At 42.8% G+C, this 19,023-nt stretch overlaps 1 protein-coding gene across 9 annotated transcripts in view; it reads right to left on the minus strand.

Moving 5' to 3' along the window:
- Window positions 1-1,894: 1,894 nt before the first annotated feature.
- WDFY3 (WD repeat and FYVE domain containing 3) overlaps window positions 1,895-19,023 on the minus strand; it is a 278,494-nt gene continuing 261,365 nt past the window's right edge. For all 9 annotated transcript variants that reach the window (XM_078445957.2, XM_078445959.2, XM_078445953.2 and 6 more), the window contains 7 exons: window positions 17,750-17,929; window positions 14,165-14,347; window positions 12,918-13,014; window positions 9,841-10,164; window positions 9,204-9,315; window positions 8,608-8,805; window positions 1,895-5,236 (listed from right to left, as the gene is read on the minus strand). In XM_078445957.2, coding sequence (XP_078302083.1) covers window positions 5,113-5,236; window positions 8,608-8,805; window positions 9,204-9,315; window positions 9,841-10,164; window positions 12,918-13,014; window positions 14,165-14,347; window positions 17,750-17,929 — 1,218 coding nt within the window. In that variant the 3' untranslated portion in view covers window positions 1,895-5,112. The remainder of the gene's footprint in view (window positions 5,237-8,607; window positions 8,806-9,203; window positions 9,316-9,840; window positions 10,165-12,917; window positions 13,015-14,164; window positions 14,348-17,749; window positions 17,930-19,023) is intronic.

Genomic DNA, 19,023 nt, shown 5'->3' on the forward strand with positions numbered 1-19,023 from the left:
AGTCATCAAGCTTTAAGAAACAAACTATTATCTTTAAAAAACAATAATCTGGAGAGGCTATTAAGAATCCCCCTTCTCCACATACCTGTGTGAGGCTGGATTTTCCTCATATGCTTCAACCAAAATGAAGTATCACAAGATTGAATGTAGACGCAGATTTGAGAATCCACCTGTGTTTAAGTAAGCCAGACATTAAAGAAATTCGCTAATTGTAATAAACAGTTCCACTCTTCACTAAATTTTTTTTTTTTTTGGTTTAGGTTTCCCCCCCTCATTGAAATATATAATGGTTTTATCATTATATTTTATTACTTTTTATCATTTTATTACTTTTATTATCATTACTTATAAATGAATTAATACATGTATTTTTAAAATCTGTTTTGATTTCTAATACAATACTATTGATTGATGCAAACCACATAAACAGAAACGTTAGGGTCCTTGATGGTTTTTAAGGATCAAAATGCCCTACGACCCTAAAGTTGAGGAAGCACTATCTTGACGCCTCCCTCCTCACAGGTAGCCATGGACACAGGAAAACCTGATGCACTGAGTGCACTTCAACAGGGGCTTCTCAAGTTCACAGGCTGGGGAACCACTGCAGCCTCCAACTCTCCACTCCTACCTCCAGGCTCTCCAAAACACCAGGCTGGCTCTCAGTGTGGTAGCTCGGCTTGGTGCCATTTCTAGCAAAAGTCAAAAGGAACAATAAATAAAAAAGAGCTTTGCAATGGGTGGGGAAGATGAGAACAGCGATAAAGCAAAAAAGACTAAGTCAATGCTAGACCTATTCTGTTGGCCTGGTTCCTCTTCGATGCTCCAAACAGGCTAAAATGAGGGGTGCGGATGTAATTTTATCAAAGAGGAGAGGCAAACAGCAGATGCGGGACTTAGTGATCATTTGCACGTTTGTTCTTTAAGCCCCGAAGAATTTCAGCACTGCTCATCTTCTTGAGGTCACTAGAAGTAGGAATATTGCATTAAAGAAATGGTAACTACCCTGTTTTCTCTAAGCGGCTGTTGTCTTAGAAGTTCTCGGCCTTCCGATATCTTTGCCTCTAAAAGGAGTTGCACTGAGGTGGCATTTGTAATAGGCACTATATCCTCAAGTTTGGGACACTGCTGTTCAAGCTTCAGTTGAACTGGGATTTTGTTAGTTATCTTCAGAAAGAGGAAACATGAAGTTGCTAACGTAGCCTATATACATATAAAAAGTGTTTTCTAAAAAAAATAAAAGTGTTTTCTATAGTCTTCTTTATTGGGAAGGCAGTTTTAAAACTAAGTAAGCCAGTGGCCAAAGGAATGGATTCGTGAGTCCTTAACTCTTGAAGACTGAAATGTAAAGACTAGCTTATGACAATAGATGCTGTGCTTCTAGAAAAAGGGCAGGATACCAAAATATTCCTGATACGAATATGGTAGGGGGAGGAGACAGATGATTTACTGTTGCTTACTTTTCCTAATGTGATGGAGACAGAATAAGGCTCAGTAAAAAAGAGCCAAAACTACACGATGCAGACTTTGTCCCTGGGTCCATTCAAGTTTGTAGGCGTGTCTCCAGAAGTCACTTGCCTCTCCCTGTGGCCATCCACACACACTCATCAGCCCCAGGAAGCCAGCACAATTGGGAAGCTCAATGCAGAAAGCATTTAAGGACGGATCAAACCAGAGCTTGAACCAGACCCTCACAACAAGCATTTCTGTAAGCAGGAGCTTCTGAAAGATAGATTCACGACTAGAAAAGAATTATACAAAGTTGAGGGACTTATTTGCCTTCTGTTTTGTTTTTCCTTCCCTGAATAAACTGGCTTAAAAACAACTTTTTTTCTTTGGGTGGTAAATAGTAGGTATTTATTTGAAATGAAAAAAAAAAAGTACCTGGACTACTGCATTTAATCATGTATTGTAATTGTGTTACTCTACCTTTTTGCATCAGAGACAGATATACAATGAACATTCAGTTATCACAGATTGCACACTAGATAGTAAATCTTCAGGCCTTTTACATAACCACCAAAGAACAGATATTGGATTCTGCAGTATAGTACAAACGTCCACAATCAATCCAGTCTTAGCCAGTATCTTCAATTTACTTCTGTTGCTGTACAAATAATTGGCCATTACTAGGGCTTACAAGTTAATAACAGGACAAAAAAATATACATTGCACTGACACAAAAAGTCAGCTGTGTTAATAGTCATGCAACAAGTAACCAAACTTGCTGAAATTAAAAATACTTTCTAAAAACAGTTTTAACGGCATAAATAGTTTATACACAGTTCATTTACCAAAACAAAATGTATTTAAATGATACAAAGCAAAAATAAGTTTCTACCAACTTTATACATAAGAAAGTGCAAAATAACTTATCTAGAGTGTTTTGCTATTATCCAGACGGATGGCTGCTATGGGCAGCTATTTTCCTCTTCAGAAGCATGACATTACAGTTGCACACTATACACAGACGTTAGAATAAATGGGTGGATGGATAAATGGATGAATGAACAAATGAGCTACAATGATCAGGCAGGGCCCTGTGAGGTACTCTCAGAGAAAGAATACAGGCCACACAAAGGTGGATGTACATGCTGAGAATATGCGTCGGTAAACAAATTTACATGGAACACAGAAAGACATCCAGAGAAACGATTAGTTGATGTATGTGAGTGTACTTGCATGTGTGAGTGGTTTGTGAGTTCTGCATTAGAAAGCAAAAAGAAAAGAAAGTCCACCGAATAAAACAGTTGCCCACAGCACCAGCTGCCAGAGGAAATACTATCATGAGGGTTTTGGTTTCCACCTTCTAGTTATGGAAGTTGTGTCGGAAAGTTTAAAAGTGTTCATCCCATATAACTTCATATTACATAGAGGAATAACCTTTAAGTAACTACATACACACATTCATATATTCAAGTCTTTAAAGAACACCTCTGCCATTGGGTTTGGGGTAAACACGGTTCATAGACACGAGGAGGACGCTTCTTTTAAAAAGTGTAGAATAACACTGCTACAACTCATCTATAGGGCCGGACAGGGGCGAAGCCCACGGTTACGTGATGGCACAATTCCTGCCACTGTTGAACATCCAGCATTATTTATTAGAATTGAAGTAAGATGGTGGGCAGGGAGGGGTGTGGGGGAGGGGAGTAAGACAGGAAGGAAAACAACACAACTTTTCTTCAAGTGAAAGTATTAATGCCGATAATCCTTTTATTAACAAGTGTATTTGAACTTTTAGAAATGGAAGTGTATTAATCGATTTTGATATGTAATCATAAATAGACTGTAGGCTCAAACCTAGGTAAATAAAGGTTTAAATTTAGTAAGCATAAGGCACTAAAGCAGCCTTTATATTTTCTCTTGGAGACCTAGTTATCAGGAAGAACAAATTTGTTCTTAAGCTGGTTTCAGCCCATTAGGTACAAGGTTACTATTGTACCAATGCCTATTTTTGAATGCATGTGCATATATGTGCATTTTAGTGCATAAGTGTGCCTGTCACCAGGGCCTAAAGATGAAAAGTTGGGAAAGCCAGAGCCACTGTCCTTTGTATGATACCTCCATGAGCATGTGAAGGTCTGTCCTTCCTTGCTTGGGCCATAAATAATTCTACATTTTTTTTCAAATCACAGGGCTTTTAGAATTGTTCATAATATTATCACTAAATATCTGAAAATGTTAAAATCTAGATTAGTTGTTTCATTTGTTTTATATATATATACACATATATATATGTACATAACACACATTTAAAAAAATCCCACCACCAAAGCCTTTTTTTCTGTAAACTAAACTTCTCGCTTAGCCCCAACCAGCTTTAGTCTCCCTGGATTTGTGTGTTCTGTATCCAACTAGTAGAACAAATTAAATAACTAAATATTAAAATACTGTAATTATATTCATAGCAAAAACAAAAAAATAGACATTGATACAGTATAAATCTCACTGTTTTCAGGTAGATGGCATTAAATGGTAAAGGTTAATTATAAGCAGTTCTGACATGATCCAGTTTTACAACAAGGTTTATACGTTAATTCTGTACACTTTTTTCATGTTTTACCCTTTTTTGAAAATAAGCTATAGTAGAACATTAGTGTCACCAAAGACACATACTTATTATGTTCTATGCAAGAGAAGCTAATTTGGGTTACATGCAAAAATATTTCCATTAGTTGAGGCAGGGCTGTTTCCTGCATTGCATCAATCACGTGACCACCGACCGCTATGCAATGCTACGAAGTTACGCTATGGCCACACAGCAGTCCGGACAGAAGTTTACAAGGGGCCTTAGGACACTGGAACAACACTGAGGTGGCACACGGCCAGGTGCAAGATGCCCAGCTATTTCCAGGCTATCTCATGGCAGGACTCTTATTCTCCCACACTGTTTCCTAAAGAAGGTCCACATTATTTTGGTTACTAGCCTAGTTTAAGTGGAGATACTGTGGGCAACTTGAAAGAAAGGACATCGGGCACAGAGGCTGGGTTTGAAAGAAGGGAAAAAAGACCACAGATAATGTCTTTGAGGATTTAAAAAACATATTTATAATTAATTTGTGAGAGATGTCAGACAAACCGTAAGTAAGTAGTTCACTGAGTTAGTGGTTTAGTTTGAAGTCTCATGTTACAGACAGTTAAGTCCTTATTTAGAAAAAAAGGCCTTTATACCTATTTACAATATACACAGTTACTTGCAAAGAAGTCAGATTTACAACCATTTTCTAAAAGCCTTTTTTTGTTGTTGTTGGTGGTGGTTTTTCCAAATAAGGATGAGTAGATCTATAAAAATGAGACGCAAGAAAAGACAGTTAATATGTGAGGATTTTCTCTTGGAGACAGCTACTGGTAACAGGGAGAATCGGATATTGGAAGAGTCGCTCCTAGGAACCACCTTCTGTTCTTCTTGTGCTGTTCACCTGAACAGTGTCTGCCCCATTACTGCACTCTACACCCGCTTGTTCACTGATCCCTTTGAATTCAACGCTTCAAACACATGGCATGAAGAGAGGCGTAAACGGAGACTGTTCTGATGCCTTCTGAGCTGTGAGCCGTGCCAGGAATCGGGAAGGGGGTCTACAGACCGCGGTCTGCAATCGGCTTGTTGAATCTTCAACAATTCCGAGGCCCATCCTCTGAACCCCTCTCATGCTGTAAATTGTAGTAACAGTTCTGACACACGCGCACCGGGGATGAGATTTTCAAGCGTTTGATTTCTGACTGAAACCGACTGCACCTAAGGGAAAGGCAAAATCAAGTAGTTACAGGTACTCTCCGTGGTTGATCACGGCACTGAGAAATACAAACTTAAGAATTGAACAGAAAGCTTGTGCTATAAAGCCAAAGACCCACTGGTTTGTGTCATGTGGCTGACCCAGGACCAAAACAACCTGCCATATTATTTGTTTCCATCTATGAAGAAAAGTAATATTGAACCAAGAAAAGCTATATACTTGACTGGAGAGAATTTCCTTTTTTTTTTTAAAGTTAAGATTTTCCTACAGGGCGAAGCCAAGGGGTCTAACCAGCTGTGAGGCCATTCTTCCTGTGTGACTGCTTCTTATGCCCTATGAACTTGGGAGGGAAGCCAGTGTCTTTACTTGGAGCTTGCCTTTTTTCTCGTGGCAGAAGATTTACTACTCGTTTTAAAAGACTCTTACGTCACTATCAAGTTCCTTTGGGCTTTTAAACACCCCGTGATCCACTCCTCAGTCATTTCTTGAACAGTAGTTTGGCTTTTCTGTCTAGTCCAATTGTTCTCATTTTCTGTTTATCCTGACAGAATTCCTTGAAGAAGACTCTACTTACGAGGTGTTCAAATTCTTTAAAAAGTATTCCTATTCCTGGAATAAAGCAGGGTATGACCTTGGATGTGGCATTTAATCACTCTAAGCTTGCCTTTTCACAAGACTGAAATAGAGAATTGTACTTCATCCATTAATCTACCAGTAAAGGTGTCCAGGGAATAACTGAAGTGCCACCATCGTTAGGAGTTTAAAGGGCTGTTCCTGGACTTTGAGGAGACACTCAGAAGCGCTAGGCCCCGCCCAGACAGCTCTTCCTTCCATGCCTGCTCTATCATAATCAATCACTGTTAGCTGGTTGTTCAAATAAAACCTCCATCTAACATCTGATAGCAATGGAAAACTTAAAGAACTACCTACCTTTAAACAATATTTTGAAAATTAAACAGTTCAAAGAACAATGTGTGCCAGTGTACAAATGGGGTGTTGACTACCACAAATTCCTAGATTACTAGGTTTTATAGAGTGTGCTTCTCAAGCACAAGACAGAATCCTCTGCCAATCTCATAGAAAGTCCCATAAGGAATAATGGCTGGCACCGACATTGTGGCTACTTGATCTTGAATCAGACTTCCCAAGAAAAAGGTTTAAGGTATTAAGTTGGAAAATAAAAACAAAAAAACCAAACCAAAACAAAAAAAACTATAATAACATCTTTTACTGAGCACCTGTATTGCCAGACTCCACACTTGGTGTTTTGCAAAACTCATGCACATGATTTCACTGAATTCTCTCAACACCTCTACGAGGAGAGGTAGAATTATCCACATTTTTACAGATGAAAAATATGCTCAGAGAGGGTTAGTAACTTGCCTGAGATGACAGAATGGACAGTAACCTAGTGAGCATTTGGTCAGTGTAAACCCAAAGACCACCGCCTTTTCAATAACTGGCTCAAAAACAATTATCCAGTCCGTGGTTTCTGTGAAAGTATCTCTACAGTAAAACAATGTAAGCCTTAGAGACTTCTGCCTCCAGGATCCTTTCCCTTTTCTGTCATGTAAAGTGAGAACTGTATATGCATAGATGGGACCCCAGTGCATGCACAGATGGGACTGTACATGCATAGATGGGACCCCATAGATGGGACCCCAGAAATGGCATCCAAATCAACCATGGGGGGACAACTGGGAGATGAGAAAGATCCCCACTACACACCATACCTCCAAGTATACTCCAAATGTATTTGGATCTAAAACCCTAAGCATGAAAAACAAAACCCCAAAACTTTTAGAAGAAAATAACCAAGGCTGTCTTTATGGTTTCAAGACAGGGAAAGCTTTCTTAAGCCACAAAAAAAGGAAAAATCACAAAAAGTAATAAATGTGATTACAACAAAATTAAAACTTATGAGACACTCCCTGGATGGCCCAGTCAGTTAAGCTTCTGACTTCAGTTTAGGTCACGATTTTGCGGTTCGTGAGGTCGGGCCCCGCATCGGGCTCTGTGCTAACAGCTCAGAGCCTGGAGCCTGCTTCAGATTCTGTGTTTTCTTCTCTCTCTGCCCCTCTCCCGCTAGTGTTCTGTCTCTCAAAAATAAATAAGCATTAAAAAAACAAAACCAAACCCTTATGTGAAAGAAAAAAACGTATATAAAGTGAAAACGTACATCACAGACTGGCGGAAGGTATCTGCAAGATGTAATGAAAGACAAAGAGCCCAGAACAACTAAAGAACTCAAGTGGGGGGGGTGGGGAACCCAAGCAAACCTAAAAGGACGATGGGCCACATCAGCTGAGAGGAAGTGCCAATGCCCTGTAAGCATATGAAAAAAGGGTCCACTTCAGTAGCATTGCAAGTGGAAACCACCAAGCTCTGCTGGCTACTGGCCTGGCAAAAGGGAAAATGTATGGCAACTGCAGGCATGGGTGAGACCTGGGAGAGCCCGCATGTCCTGCCTGAGGTGGCGTCAACCAGCACTGCAGTCCTGGAGAGTGTGTGACATGTGGCAAGACCTAGCGCAGCTCAAGAGCACGTGTACGATCTGTCATTCTGTCCTGGGGTACCTCCTCTATGGAAACTCCACTGCACATAAAGAGGGCATTTACACAGATGTGAGCTGCAGTGCCGTTCAGAGTATGGGTAAAATGAAAAATTCCCGTAAGGGCCCATCAAAAGGGAAGTAGATAAACTCTGTATGTCCATACAAAAAAATCTAGGACAACAGTTAAAATGAAAATATTAGAATAGTTATTTACATGAGTGACTTCAAAAACAATGTTGAGTAAGAAAAGGGAAGTTTAGGGAAGGTACAGAGAGTATGCTGTATTTATGTAAAACGGAAAACACATGGTGGTTTTTATGGAGACAACATGCGCTCAAAGTATAAGACACGGAGAAGTGTGATCGGTAAGAGTGAACATCCATAATGTTTTATATGCAAATCTGATGGAAGAGTAGCACCTTCTTTTCTGAGTCATGGGGGACCACGTATTTGTAATGATTCCTTCCATATTTTTTAAATGTTTATTTATTTTGAGAGAGAGAGAGAGAGAGAGAATGAATGAATGAATGAATCCCAAGCAGGCTCTGCACTGATACTGCAGAGCCTGACGTGGGGCTCCAACTCACAAACCGTGAGATCATAACCTGAGCTGAAATCAAGAGTTGGATGCTGAATCGGCTGAGCCACCCAGGTGCCCCTCCCTATTTTTCAATATGACAGAAATACTTCACAAATGTGATAAAAAAAAAAAAAATGAGAAAGTGAAGGCTGGTTTAGGCTGACACAACACTGTGGGGTAGGGATCCTGGAGCAAATCAGAGAAGCTCCATGCAGGGCATAATTAACATCTCATCTTACTTCTGGCAGAAGAGCTGGCCGCAGTTCCTGCAATGGTGCCGTCTTTCTGTGAGAGAGAACCGCACGGAGCAGCCCGAACAGCTGTCACCTCCTTCATCCTTCACCCAGTGGTCAGCAGCGGAACGGCCTGGCTGGTCACTCACAGACCAGCTGAACACTCGGCCTCGACTATCGCCCACGAGGATCCTGCTGTGATCCCTACAGGAGACACGACATGACACGACACGGAGTCACCTCAGGGAAGGCCTCAGCACAGCCACACGGCTGAAAAGCTCTTTCCGTCACTCTTGAGGTTCTCCAGTTTTCCGTGGATGTGTGTGCTGGGGTGGGGGCTGCGTGTATGAAGAGACAAAAACAGAACTGAGCCCCAAATGTGCACTTTCTTCTCAACTCTCTGGATCAAACTTGCTGTAACCTCCAAGAACAGATTTTAAAATCCACACGCTGGCAGGTTTCTTCTTCTGGTTCATCTGTTTAAGCAACATCTGATATTGCAAACGAAATCTCTTTTCCCCACAGACTGGTCTGGGGTGTCTGGGCCTGGGCTAAGCAAATGACTCAGTGGGGAGGAGTGGCTGGAAGGGAATGGCACTTACTTGGAGACGCCCAGGGCGGTGATCTCTGCCGGGTGTGCGTTGTCCTTCCGATCAAAGGCCGTGTGCATAGTTAGCTTACTCCTGAACACCAGCTGACGTTCCCACCGGTACCCTGGAGTGCACAAGTACAAGACATGACCCACTGAAGTCAGGGTGCTACAACATACAGTCCCACTTCCCAGTAGCTGCTGCGTCAACTTGAAGGTGAAGCACTCTAGCTTAATACCGATAATGGGCCAGGGCAGAGAAGACCTCATTCGAAAAGATAAATGCAGAAATGAGCAGATCTTCAATGCAAGAAGATCGAATTTCTCCAACTGAGGACCTGAGCTCTAACAGGCAAAACCCGCAAATACGGTTTTATCTATCTATCTGTAATGAGTAACTTGACCATTTTCAAAAGCTTTTATGGTTTGCGAATGAATGAAATTTTGGGCGTCAGGTGTTCTTTAAGAAATGCCCAACATACAGTAAATAGAATCTCAAAGTCCATTTCACATAAGAAACTTAAACGGCTGTCTCTGGGTGGCTGAAGTCACAGGGACAGGCGCAGGGACAGCCAGAGTCCACTGCCTCACTCCACCAACCTGCACACCCCCCACAAAGAGCAAGAAACAGACACCAGACTGCAAGTTACCAGGCTTCAATCTGCTGTAATTCCGCACTTCAATGGGATTGGGGTGAGGGTGGTTAAGGGGCCCCTGCAGATGGGCTCTGGCCTGGCCCTCTGAATAGTTCACAAATATGAAGCCATCCTTCTCATCCAGACTGAGCTGGTCAGACCAGCGCCTGGAGTCATCGGAACCACTGTCAGTGCACCAGACAGCCGTTGCTCTGCAGGAGGCTGCCCGGGGCCGGTGGCTGGTGCTGCTGGGCTGGCTAGGCGTGTCCTTGGGATCCTGGCTGGCGCTCTGCTCATCTGCTTCTGAATCGCTGCTGTCCTCGTCCTGGGCTTCCTGCCCTGGGTAATGCAATGGGAGAATTAGAAAACATACACACACACACACACACACACACACACACACACACACACACGGTGGTCAGATCCAGCTTTGTCCCACTGGTATTTTTCCTCTACCAGTTAAGACACAATACACAAGATATTTTAAGGTAAGTTTAACAATAAAAGAAGGGGCACCTGGCTGGCTCAGTGGGTTCAGCGTGTGTCTCCTGATCTCGGCTCAGGTCGTGATCTCATAGTCATGAGATTAAGCCCCATGCCAGGGATCCTGCTTGGGATTCTTTCTCTCTCCCTCTCTCGCCCCTCCCCCACTATCTCTTGCTCTCAAAAAAAAAAAAAAAAAAGGAAAAGAATAAAAGGAAAAATTCCCAGAATTTTCAGCTAGATTCAATATAGCAAAAGAAAAAGAAAAAAAAAAAAAGTAGAATTTCTGAATCCAAAAGAATGCTTTGGCTAAAATTCTTAGCTTGACAATCATTCTTTACCAATCTGGCCAAAACCTGACTCTGTGAATTTCTCAATGCCTGCCACACACTCCCCAGCAAGGTTCAGCTGGGCAGCAAGAACTCCACTCTCCAAGCAGCCCTACTCCTCCTCATGGCTAATCCACATGTGCCCTGGCCCTGTGAGACGCCTCTTCCCAATCTCAGTGCTTCCCAATGTTACCTGTGGATTCCTTGAACAGCTATATGCCTCTTGTCTTTGAATTCTCACCCCAGACTATTATTTTTGGATAATCTTTCTATAAGACAGTGGCCAGCTTGCGGGAAGGGGCCCCAAGCACAGTTCCTTCCATATAGCAGTCAGTATAAATGAAAATCTAGATGAATCAATTATTGACGAAAGCTTTAATCCAAGATTTTGTGGGTTTTTTCCTTCTTTCCAGTGTTATGCATTTCCTCAACCCAACTCCCTACTCTCTTGTGATAGAGTCTGCTGGAGGGAAGATTTGTAAGAAATAAAAATATAGAGTTATAAAAAAAGGAGAGCAAGAACAAATGTGCAGCACCAGCCCACTATACATTTTTTTTTTTTGGCAAGACAGTTTGCCTCCCTTGTACTGACACTGGTAGTCTAGTTGGCTAAGTTGGGTGATTTGTTTTTCATTGCAAAGGCTTATAACTATGAGCTTTAAGGTCTTCTTTGACAAGCAGTCTTCAAAATGACTTTGAGGGGCGCCTGGGTGGCTCAGTCGGTTAAGCGGCCGACTTCGGCTCAGGTCATGATCTCGCAGTCCGTGAGTTCGAGCCCCGCGTCGGGCTCTGAGCTGATGGCTCAGAGCCTGGAGCCTGCTTCCGATTCTGTGTCTCCCTCTCTCTCTGCCCCTGCCCCGTTCATGCTCTGTCTCTCTCTGTCTCAAAAATAAATAAACGTTAAAAAAAAAAAAATTCAAAATGACTTTGATTTCCAGTGCAACACTGGCTTGCCTTCCCTTTTGCCCAGATAACTGCTCTCATGCCATGCCACTCCCAAGTTGTTGCAAGTCAATCCTTCCCTGTGGGCAGCTCTTCCCTCTGCCATGCTATCAAACTCTGTCCACAGTATGAATCTCTAAAAACAAAGACATAGGAGATAGAAGTATCTCTCCTTCCTGAATGTGACCTCCTTCTTCACCTTGACCTTCTCCTTCCTGAGGTATACCTCCTCCTTCTACCTCACTTTTTCATCTCATTTTCTCACTTAAAACCTTTGTTAAAGGAAAGGACCCACTTTTCCTTGGACCGCTTAACCCGGTGTCTACACACAACAGGTAACCCCAAATACTTACTGGATTGAACTGAATTTTTATGCCCCCAAACACCCAGAAAACCTTTTTAATGGAGCTTCAACGGACTATGTAGAAATTTACATGCTTTAAGGTAATACAATCATAAATGCCCTGTCCACTGGATCACGTGTTTTCTGGCAATGAAAGTAGAAACTATTTTCGGCTTACAAAGGGAAGTGATTTATGCCTTTCTGATAAGACTTTCCCCTTAGTAACCCCTTCATTTCGTCAAACTCATGCTGAACTCCCAGCGTACAAAAAATTAATCATGGGGAGACAACCTGAAGGTCAAAGTTAAAATCCTGCTCCTTTCCAGGACGTCTCTTGAACCAATCGTTCTAAATCAAAGGAGGGTAACCTCTCTGGAATGGAGCAACCCTAAGCGGATCTCAGCCTGGGTTCACGGCACTGTTTCCAATCATTCTGTGTAGCAATCATTTCTATCTTCCTTTGGAAAATTTTCAAGTGTTTCACAAATCACAGATAATAAGAGTACAGAGTGCCAGGCTTCAGTCTGAATAAAAGCCCTTCTTCAGCAGGGCTGAAGAGTGGGGATTCTGGTCTGCCTCCATGAATACTTTGCCAACACGATGCCACCCTGTCATCCACACTGAGCCTGACAGGCAATGGGTAAAACAGGTCTGGGACTGAGGGCCATCTGACTTGTCCACCACTATGTCCCCCCGATCTGTTTTGTATTTTCAGAGCTGAAAGTCCAAGCGTTTGGTACTCTGGGAAGCTAGCAACCATATTTATTATGGGATGAGGAAGCCAACTACAGACACCAGCACACCAAGAACTGCCCAGTGAACTGGAGGAACGTGTGCACGCCTGCCCTCCGACTTCACACGCTAGGGGGCAGTCGTGCTTCGGGCATCAATGCCCCACCAGCCTCAGGCTACTGTTCATGTTGTTCGATGTAAATTTATGCAGAGTGACTTAAAAAAATACGAAAACTATTGAATAATTAAAAAGTACTGAATACCTATTTGTGCTTCTGGACAGTCTTCCTGCATTTCTAGGACTTCAACAGGCTCAGGAGCTGGTGTTTCAGGAACTTGCAAAAATTCCATTCGCCAAAACTGAATTTAAGTATGAGAATAAAAAAGTTAAGCAGCTTAAGGGAACAATTTACATGTTATTGGATGAAGATGAGCTCTTGGGGTTAAGCAGATATCTTCTATTATTATGTATAATTAAATTTCCCTCTATCTTGAAAAATGTGGGAGAGGACTGTGTACACACGCTGCTTCCAGAACTGGGTTCCATGAGATGCTAATGGATGTTTCGTGGCAGAGGGAAAAGGACTGTGGTCAAGTAAGTTGGAAAAACATGGCTCAACTAAGCACATTTTATTTCCTACAAAAACCTCGGAGAGCCTTGCACACACACCAATATATGGTCTAGGTCTCCAAGAAGGTATGCACTAAGCAGGACCCCCAAGTGTATCTGGCCACGGAGGTTTTTCTTAAGGCCTCATGAATGGAGTCATCTGAAACACTGCCACGGAGACAGCGTATGTCGGGGCATGCCTGTCGTCTGAGGCGCAGGGTGTGGTGTGGCGGGGACTGGGAGCCTCATTTCTCTGAGCCTGTGACTGTGACTACAGGGCAGCAATCAGCCGCCCTGTGCTTCTACAAAGAGCACAATTAAAGAAAAGAGGCAAAAAGGAAAATCTCCTGAGACAGAACAACCCAAGCATTTGAAAAGACTGTAAAAGTAAATACTCCGTGGATTAGATTTTCTGCAGAAGTCCCATACAAAGAAACCTACGAAAAGGATAAACTAGAATTCAGGCAAAATCATCCAGAACTCTAGACAGGGATTGGACAATGGGAGTCCTCTGAAAGCACTTTCCAGCTCTGTGATTCTCTGCAGAGAAGAAATAGTTCCTGTTTTCCCTAAGAAGCCATCTGAGAGGCCAAAAAGCCAATACTTTTGCAATTTACATTTAGCGATCCATGGTGACAGGGAAACCCTGTTCATGCGACGTTGGGTCAAGCCGTCCATCCAGGGGTTAAGAGCACTAACAGATTGACTCAATGGGAAGGAAAGGGGCCAAGTCACTGACGTTCCCTGCGTCAGAGAACACAGAGGCTGAGGCTTGAGTCTGAGAGTTTGCTCAACGATACTACAACCTGTTCAGGGGGTCTTTCCACCATGGACAGCTTCACAAGCTTCAGGTAAACCGGGACAGCAAATATCTAGTGTGTTTCCTCACAGAGGACTTACCCGGACCACGCCATCTGAGTGTCCCGTTACTATGACGTTCTGTGTATCCCACTCGTTCATCTCCGACACGCAGCAGCAGACAATCTGCTGGCTCCTGCCTGTGAACGTGTTCACACTCACGATAGGGTTCCCGTTGATGCTCCACACGTGGATATACGTGCCAGCGCAGGACACGATGTCCCCCTGAGAACGTAAAACAGCCTCTTCACTCTCTTTGCTCCCTGCACATCACATTCTGGGTTCAGAAGCAAAGTAAATCTTTGGCCTAGCTCTCAAAAAACCTTTTAGTTCTTCGACTGGTGACTGGGGAATTTCTGTGCTCGCTGAGCAGCCTCTTAAAGAATTCATGGTGTAGGGGCTGCTGCAGTCGAGGCGATCTCACATGGAGACAAAGGTAGGAGCCCTGCCACACGCTCAGCTCATGCCCCAGTGCACTGCGGAGTCCTGGCTCGCTCCACAGCAAAGCTGCCTGGAGCCTGAGGAGGTGATGCACTAGCCTGCTGCCTCCTGTCCTTTACAAAATCTATGTATACCTTTCACCCAGAGGCAGGAATCCACCTCCGCTTAATTTTACAAAATGAATCCAATCGCCAAAACGACCAGGTAGAAGAGAAATCTTTCAGTCTAGATAGAAGCATATCTCCCTCTTCAATAAATAAAGATGAAAGGTTGGTAACATTGTAACATCCTATTTTATAATTTGTATTCATTTTATTATGAATAAACGAATGGGGGAAGGGATGACGGAAAAAAAAAGGAAATTAGAACACAGGTCATTTCTTGGCAAACTGAATAAAACCTTAGAGTCCCTAAGCTGTTAAAACTCAGGTTTTTGTAGGTTCCAAAGACAGAAATGAACAAGCTTTTCCCTTAAACTGTACCAGCTGGGCTGTACCCAATCTGATGAGAATATAACCCAGTACTGCTAAAGGGATTAAAGATACTTCCTGAAGCACCTACTGAGTGTCAGTTAGTGTAGAGGACATTTCACTGCAGCCTTTCAACAACCTGCGAGTCAGCTCTTACTAGCCTTGCTGTAGGGGGATCAAAGTCAGGTGCAAATAGCTTAAGTGATTTACTTGCCTAACGTCACAGGATAAAGATTTGAATCCAGCCCTTTTTGGCCCTGAAACTTATGCACCACACCATGCTGCCTCTCTTATCCCTAAGACAGCTTAGATGTCACAATGCCAGGCACTGACTTTAGAATGACCTGGTGAATTTCAGTACAACCAGCAGGTACACGAGGACCTACAGAAATAGGAAGATGGTCATCCAAAGCAGGGAGAAACTGGAAGCTGAACAGCAGCATCGACTCAAGAAAAAAGGGAAGGGGGAGCCAAGGGCAGCACAGTGAGGCCTGGGGCCTTCCCAAACCACCCTCTGTGCTGGTCTTGCTACTGTTCTTTTCCTCCTTCTGCTCTTCTTCTACCAAGACGGCAGAAGCAAAACCCAAAGAAAAGTGATACTTCGCCAAGCATTGCTGTGTCTACCCGATTCAGCCACTGAACCACTTCTGACAATGAGCGTCAGCAGCTGTGCTTTAATTAACGGCCTCAGTCTCTGCAAGAGACCAGAGGCTGCCGCACCATTCTGCACCAGGCAAGACTCTCTTGTCGTACTCCAGGGTGCCTCAATTAGAGAGCATTAGAGCAAATCCTGTGGCTATGAGGGCTGAGCATAAGAAGAGGAGGTAAAGGGCAGTTGCAAGGTCGCTTATGCCCAAAATGCAGACTGAAGTAAAGCAGACTTGATACTGGCTTCAAAAACAGAAGAGAAACAGAAATCTTTTTATGCATTACTAAGAGGTTACAAAAGCACTGTAAAAGGAAAAAAAATCAAACACATCTGTGGTCTGTGCAGCAACTACTGCAATCCATTGGGTGTATACTTGCTTGGCTAACAACGGACTATAAATAAAATTCTCTGTATTTAAGAACAACTCCAAAACAAAGTCCTCAAAATTAAGCATTTGACTCAGAGCAACAATGCCAGATCAGAGCCATTCTGTTGCACTGATGTTTTCGTAAAGCTCTGAGGTACAAAGGTTTGTAGGACCAATCCAAGGTACTATCTAAAAACACCTTACATCTTTGGAGAGGCTGGGTGGCTCAGCTGGTTAAGTGTCTGATTCTTGATTTCAGCTCTGGTCATAATCTCATGGATTGTGGGAAAGAGCCCCAAGCTGGGCTCTGGGCTGACAGCATGGAACCTGCTTGGGATTCTCTCTTTCCCTTTCTCTCTACCCCTCTCCCTGGCTCATGTTTACTCTAACTAAATAAAAACTAAAAAAAAAAAAAAAAAAAAAAAAAAAAAAGGGGCCCTGGGTGGCTCAGTCAGTGAAGTGTCTGACTTTAGTTCAGGTCACGATCTCACAGCTTGTGGGTTCGAGCCCTGTGTTGGGCTCAGTGCTGACAGCTCAGAGGCTGGAGCCTGCTTCGGATTCTTTGTCTCCCTCTCTCTCTGCCCTGCCTCTGCTCAAGCTCTGTCTCTCTCTCTCAAAAATAAATAAACATTTAAAAAATTAAAACAAAATAAAAACACCACACACCATACACCATATACCAAAAACTGAATGGACTTTTACCCCTGTGTATACTCCCCACTCATGCCAGGTCTGATTGCTTTTACTATTATCAGACACTATACATGCCATTCACTAGAACTAAATTTCTTTCTTCTCCTTTTTCTCTGACTGACTACTAGGTATCTGACTAAAAGCATACTACTTAGTATCTTCGGGTGGAAATTAAAGATGGAGCATTCCTCAAAAGCTATCTGTGTGGGTGACGATAGGATGTGGCTATGTGGTGTCACACAACAGGACCCCAAGGCAGTGCTGAGGGTAAGGGAGGGAACGAGCATACACAGCAAAGAATGGTGAGCCTGGGGAGTTCTGGTCAGTCTGCAAGGCCGATTTCTGTATGTGGGCATCACCAACATATGAATGTGGTCACTTGTCCCTCAGACACAGAGACCTCAGTCTTTGTATGCCTACCTTAGCTTCCTCTGCTTCCCCACACATCTTAGCATGACTATCCTCCCCTCACCCCCCCCTCAGGAGGGCACGGTCTCCACAGGTGACTCCGAGGCCAGTGCATTTATTTCATGCTGACTCACTTATTTATATATAAAATACTGATTTTTGAAAAGAGATAACATCCTTTAGTAAGTCTGGGATAACTCTGAAAATAATTCTATAACAATTCTGCTCTTGTTTGGTTACCCAAATGTTACCCTTTTCATTTTACATAATAAAGAATTTGTATTTCACGAAGAAAATTTCAATACAATTTTAACATTCTTAACAAATCCTACAAATTCCTTGCTTTTAAAAAAGCCTAGTCTAGAATGTTTTGAACCAAATCTTGCTCTTCAGAGTAGGTAGCAGTGGATTGATTTTAAAACAAAATTATCTGAGTTACAAAGTTTAATATCTGTTCACTTTTTGTATAAATCAAGGAAAACGTAGCAGCATTTATAAGATGAGTGCCTATCAAGTTAGAAAACAGTCATTTTTTGTTTACGTTAGCCACAAATACTTAATCTCCTAACCATAAACCAAGTGGGCAATCGACTACTTACTGTTAATTCATTGATACAAAGAGCAGAGACTGGAGCTCGATGGCCTCGGAGCTGGGTTAGAAATGATAGTTTGTTCAGATCCCAGATGATGCAGGTTCGGTCACGGGACCCGCTGACGATTATGTGATAGGCTAATGATGCTGTGGCACAGGTGACAGTATCAGTGTGGCCGAGTAAGGCCTACAAAGGAGAACAGGAAAAAGCCAGGGTGATCACAGGGGCTGTACTCTGTGGGGGCGCTCCAGAAGGTCCTGGATGCACTTAGGAATGACAGGAGCACGTGCCGGGAGCAGCAGCGTCTGGAAAGTCTTCATTCTCCTGTGCCAACTAGCTTCGCCTCATCCCACAGGGAATAGAGAGGTCCGGAGGCCTCTGACCTCCATTTTTGCATCACTTGTTTTCTGGCCCTGGGCTAGTATCTTACAAGGAAGGGAGCATGGCAGCTGCAGTCCAGTCTGGGTTTCTTTGTATCATTTCTACATGGAGATGTATCAGTAATGGCCCCCAAAGTACTGAATTTAAACTCTGTGTTGTTTCTTTTATGCCACTATCTTCTGTTAGTCTAAGGAACTACAATTGAGTGAGTTTCTAAAAAACGGCACAAACAGTGAGGACTGCATGGTTATGGTACATGGAAAGATAAAGGGAAAAATGTGGTTCTGATGAGTCTGCTGAACTCCTGTTACTGACCTGGAGACATGTGCACCCAAGAGATCCCTCTTCAGACTGGAATAAGAACTTTTGTCTTTGGTTAGAATATGAAGAGAACTAGGACCCAGGGAAATGGCAATGTGGGAGAATGAGCATTTCAGAGAAAAAGATTCAGATTACTGTTAAGAGTTCTTGAGAATTTACTATTTAAACAGTGAGTTGCTTTAAATGTTTTTGTCATACATAAATCCTTTCTGAATTCTTAGATCCCAAAAGGCTGTTTTACATAAGAAGTATCTTCTACTGAGGGATTACTGGCTGGTCCATGAGCTTCAGAGCCTATTTTCTAAACTGAAAATATTGTAAGCAAGAGAGTTTGGATAGCTGACTACATTGTCAACCTTGTATTTGCTCTTGTTGATACTATGTATTTTTTTTATGTGGCCTACCTTTAGACTCTGCAACCAATGCAGTTTCCTACCTATACACATGACTGGTGGTATCAGTACAAGGGGTTCCACTCTTTCCACAGATATTTAAGACACCACTGTCCAGGTCAGGCTTTAAAACAGTTTGGAGGCACACAAAACTGAATTCACATCCTGGCTTTACCTCTAAATGTG

The sequence above is a fragment of the Panthera onca genome, chromosome B1 (genome assembly GCF_046562875.1).
Source record: "Panthera onca isolate mPanOnc1 chromosome B1, mPanOnc1 haplotype 2, whole genome shotgun sequence".
Lineage (NCBI taxonomy): Eukaryota > Metazoa > Chordata > Mammalia > Carnivora > Felidae > Panthera > Panthera onca.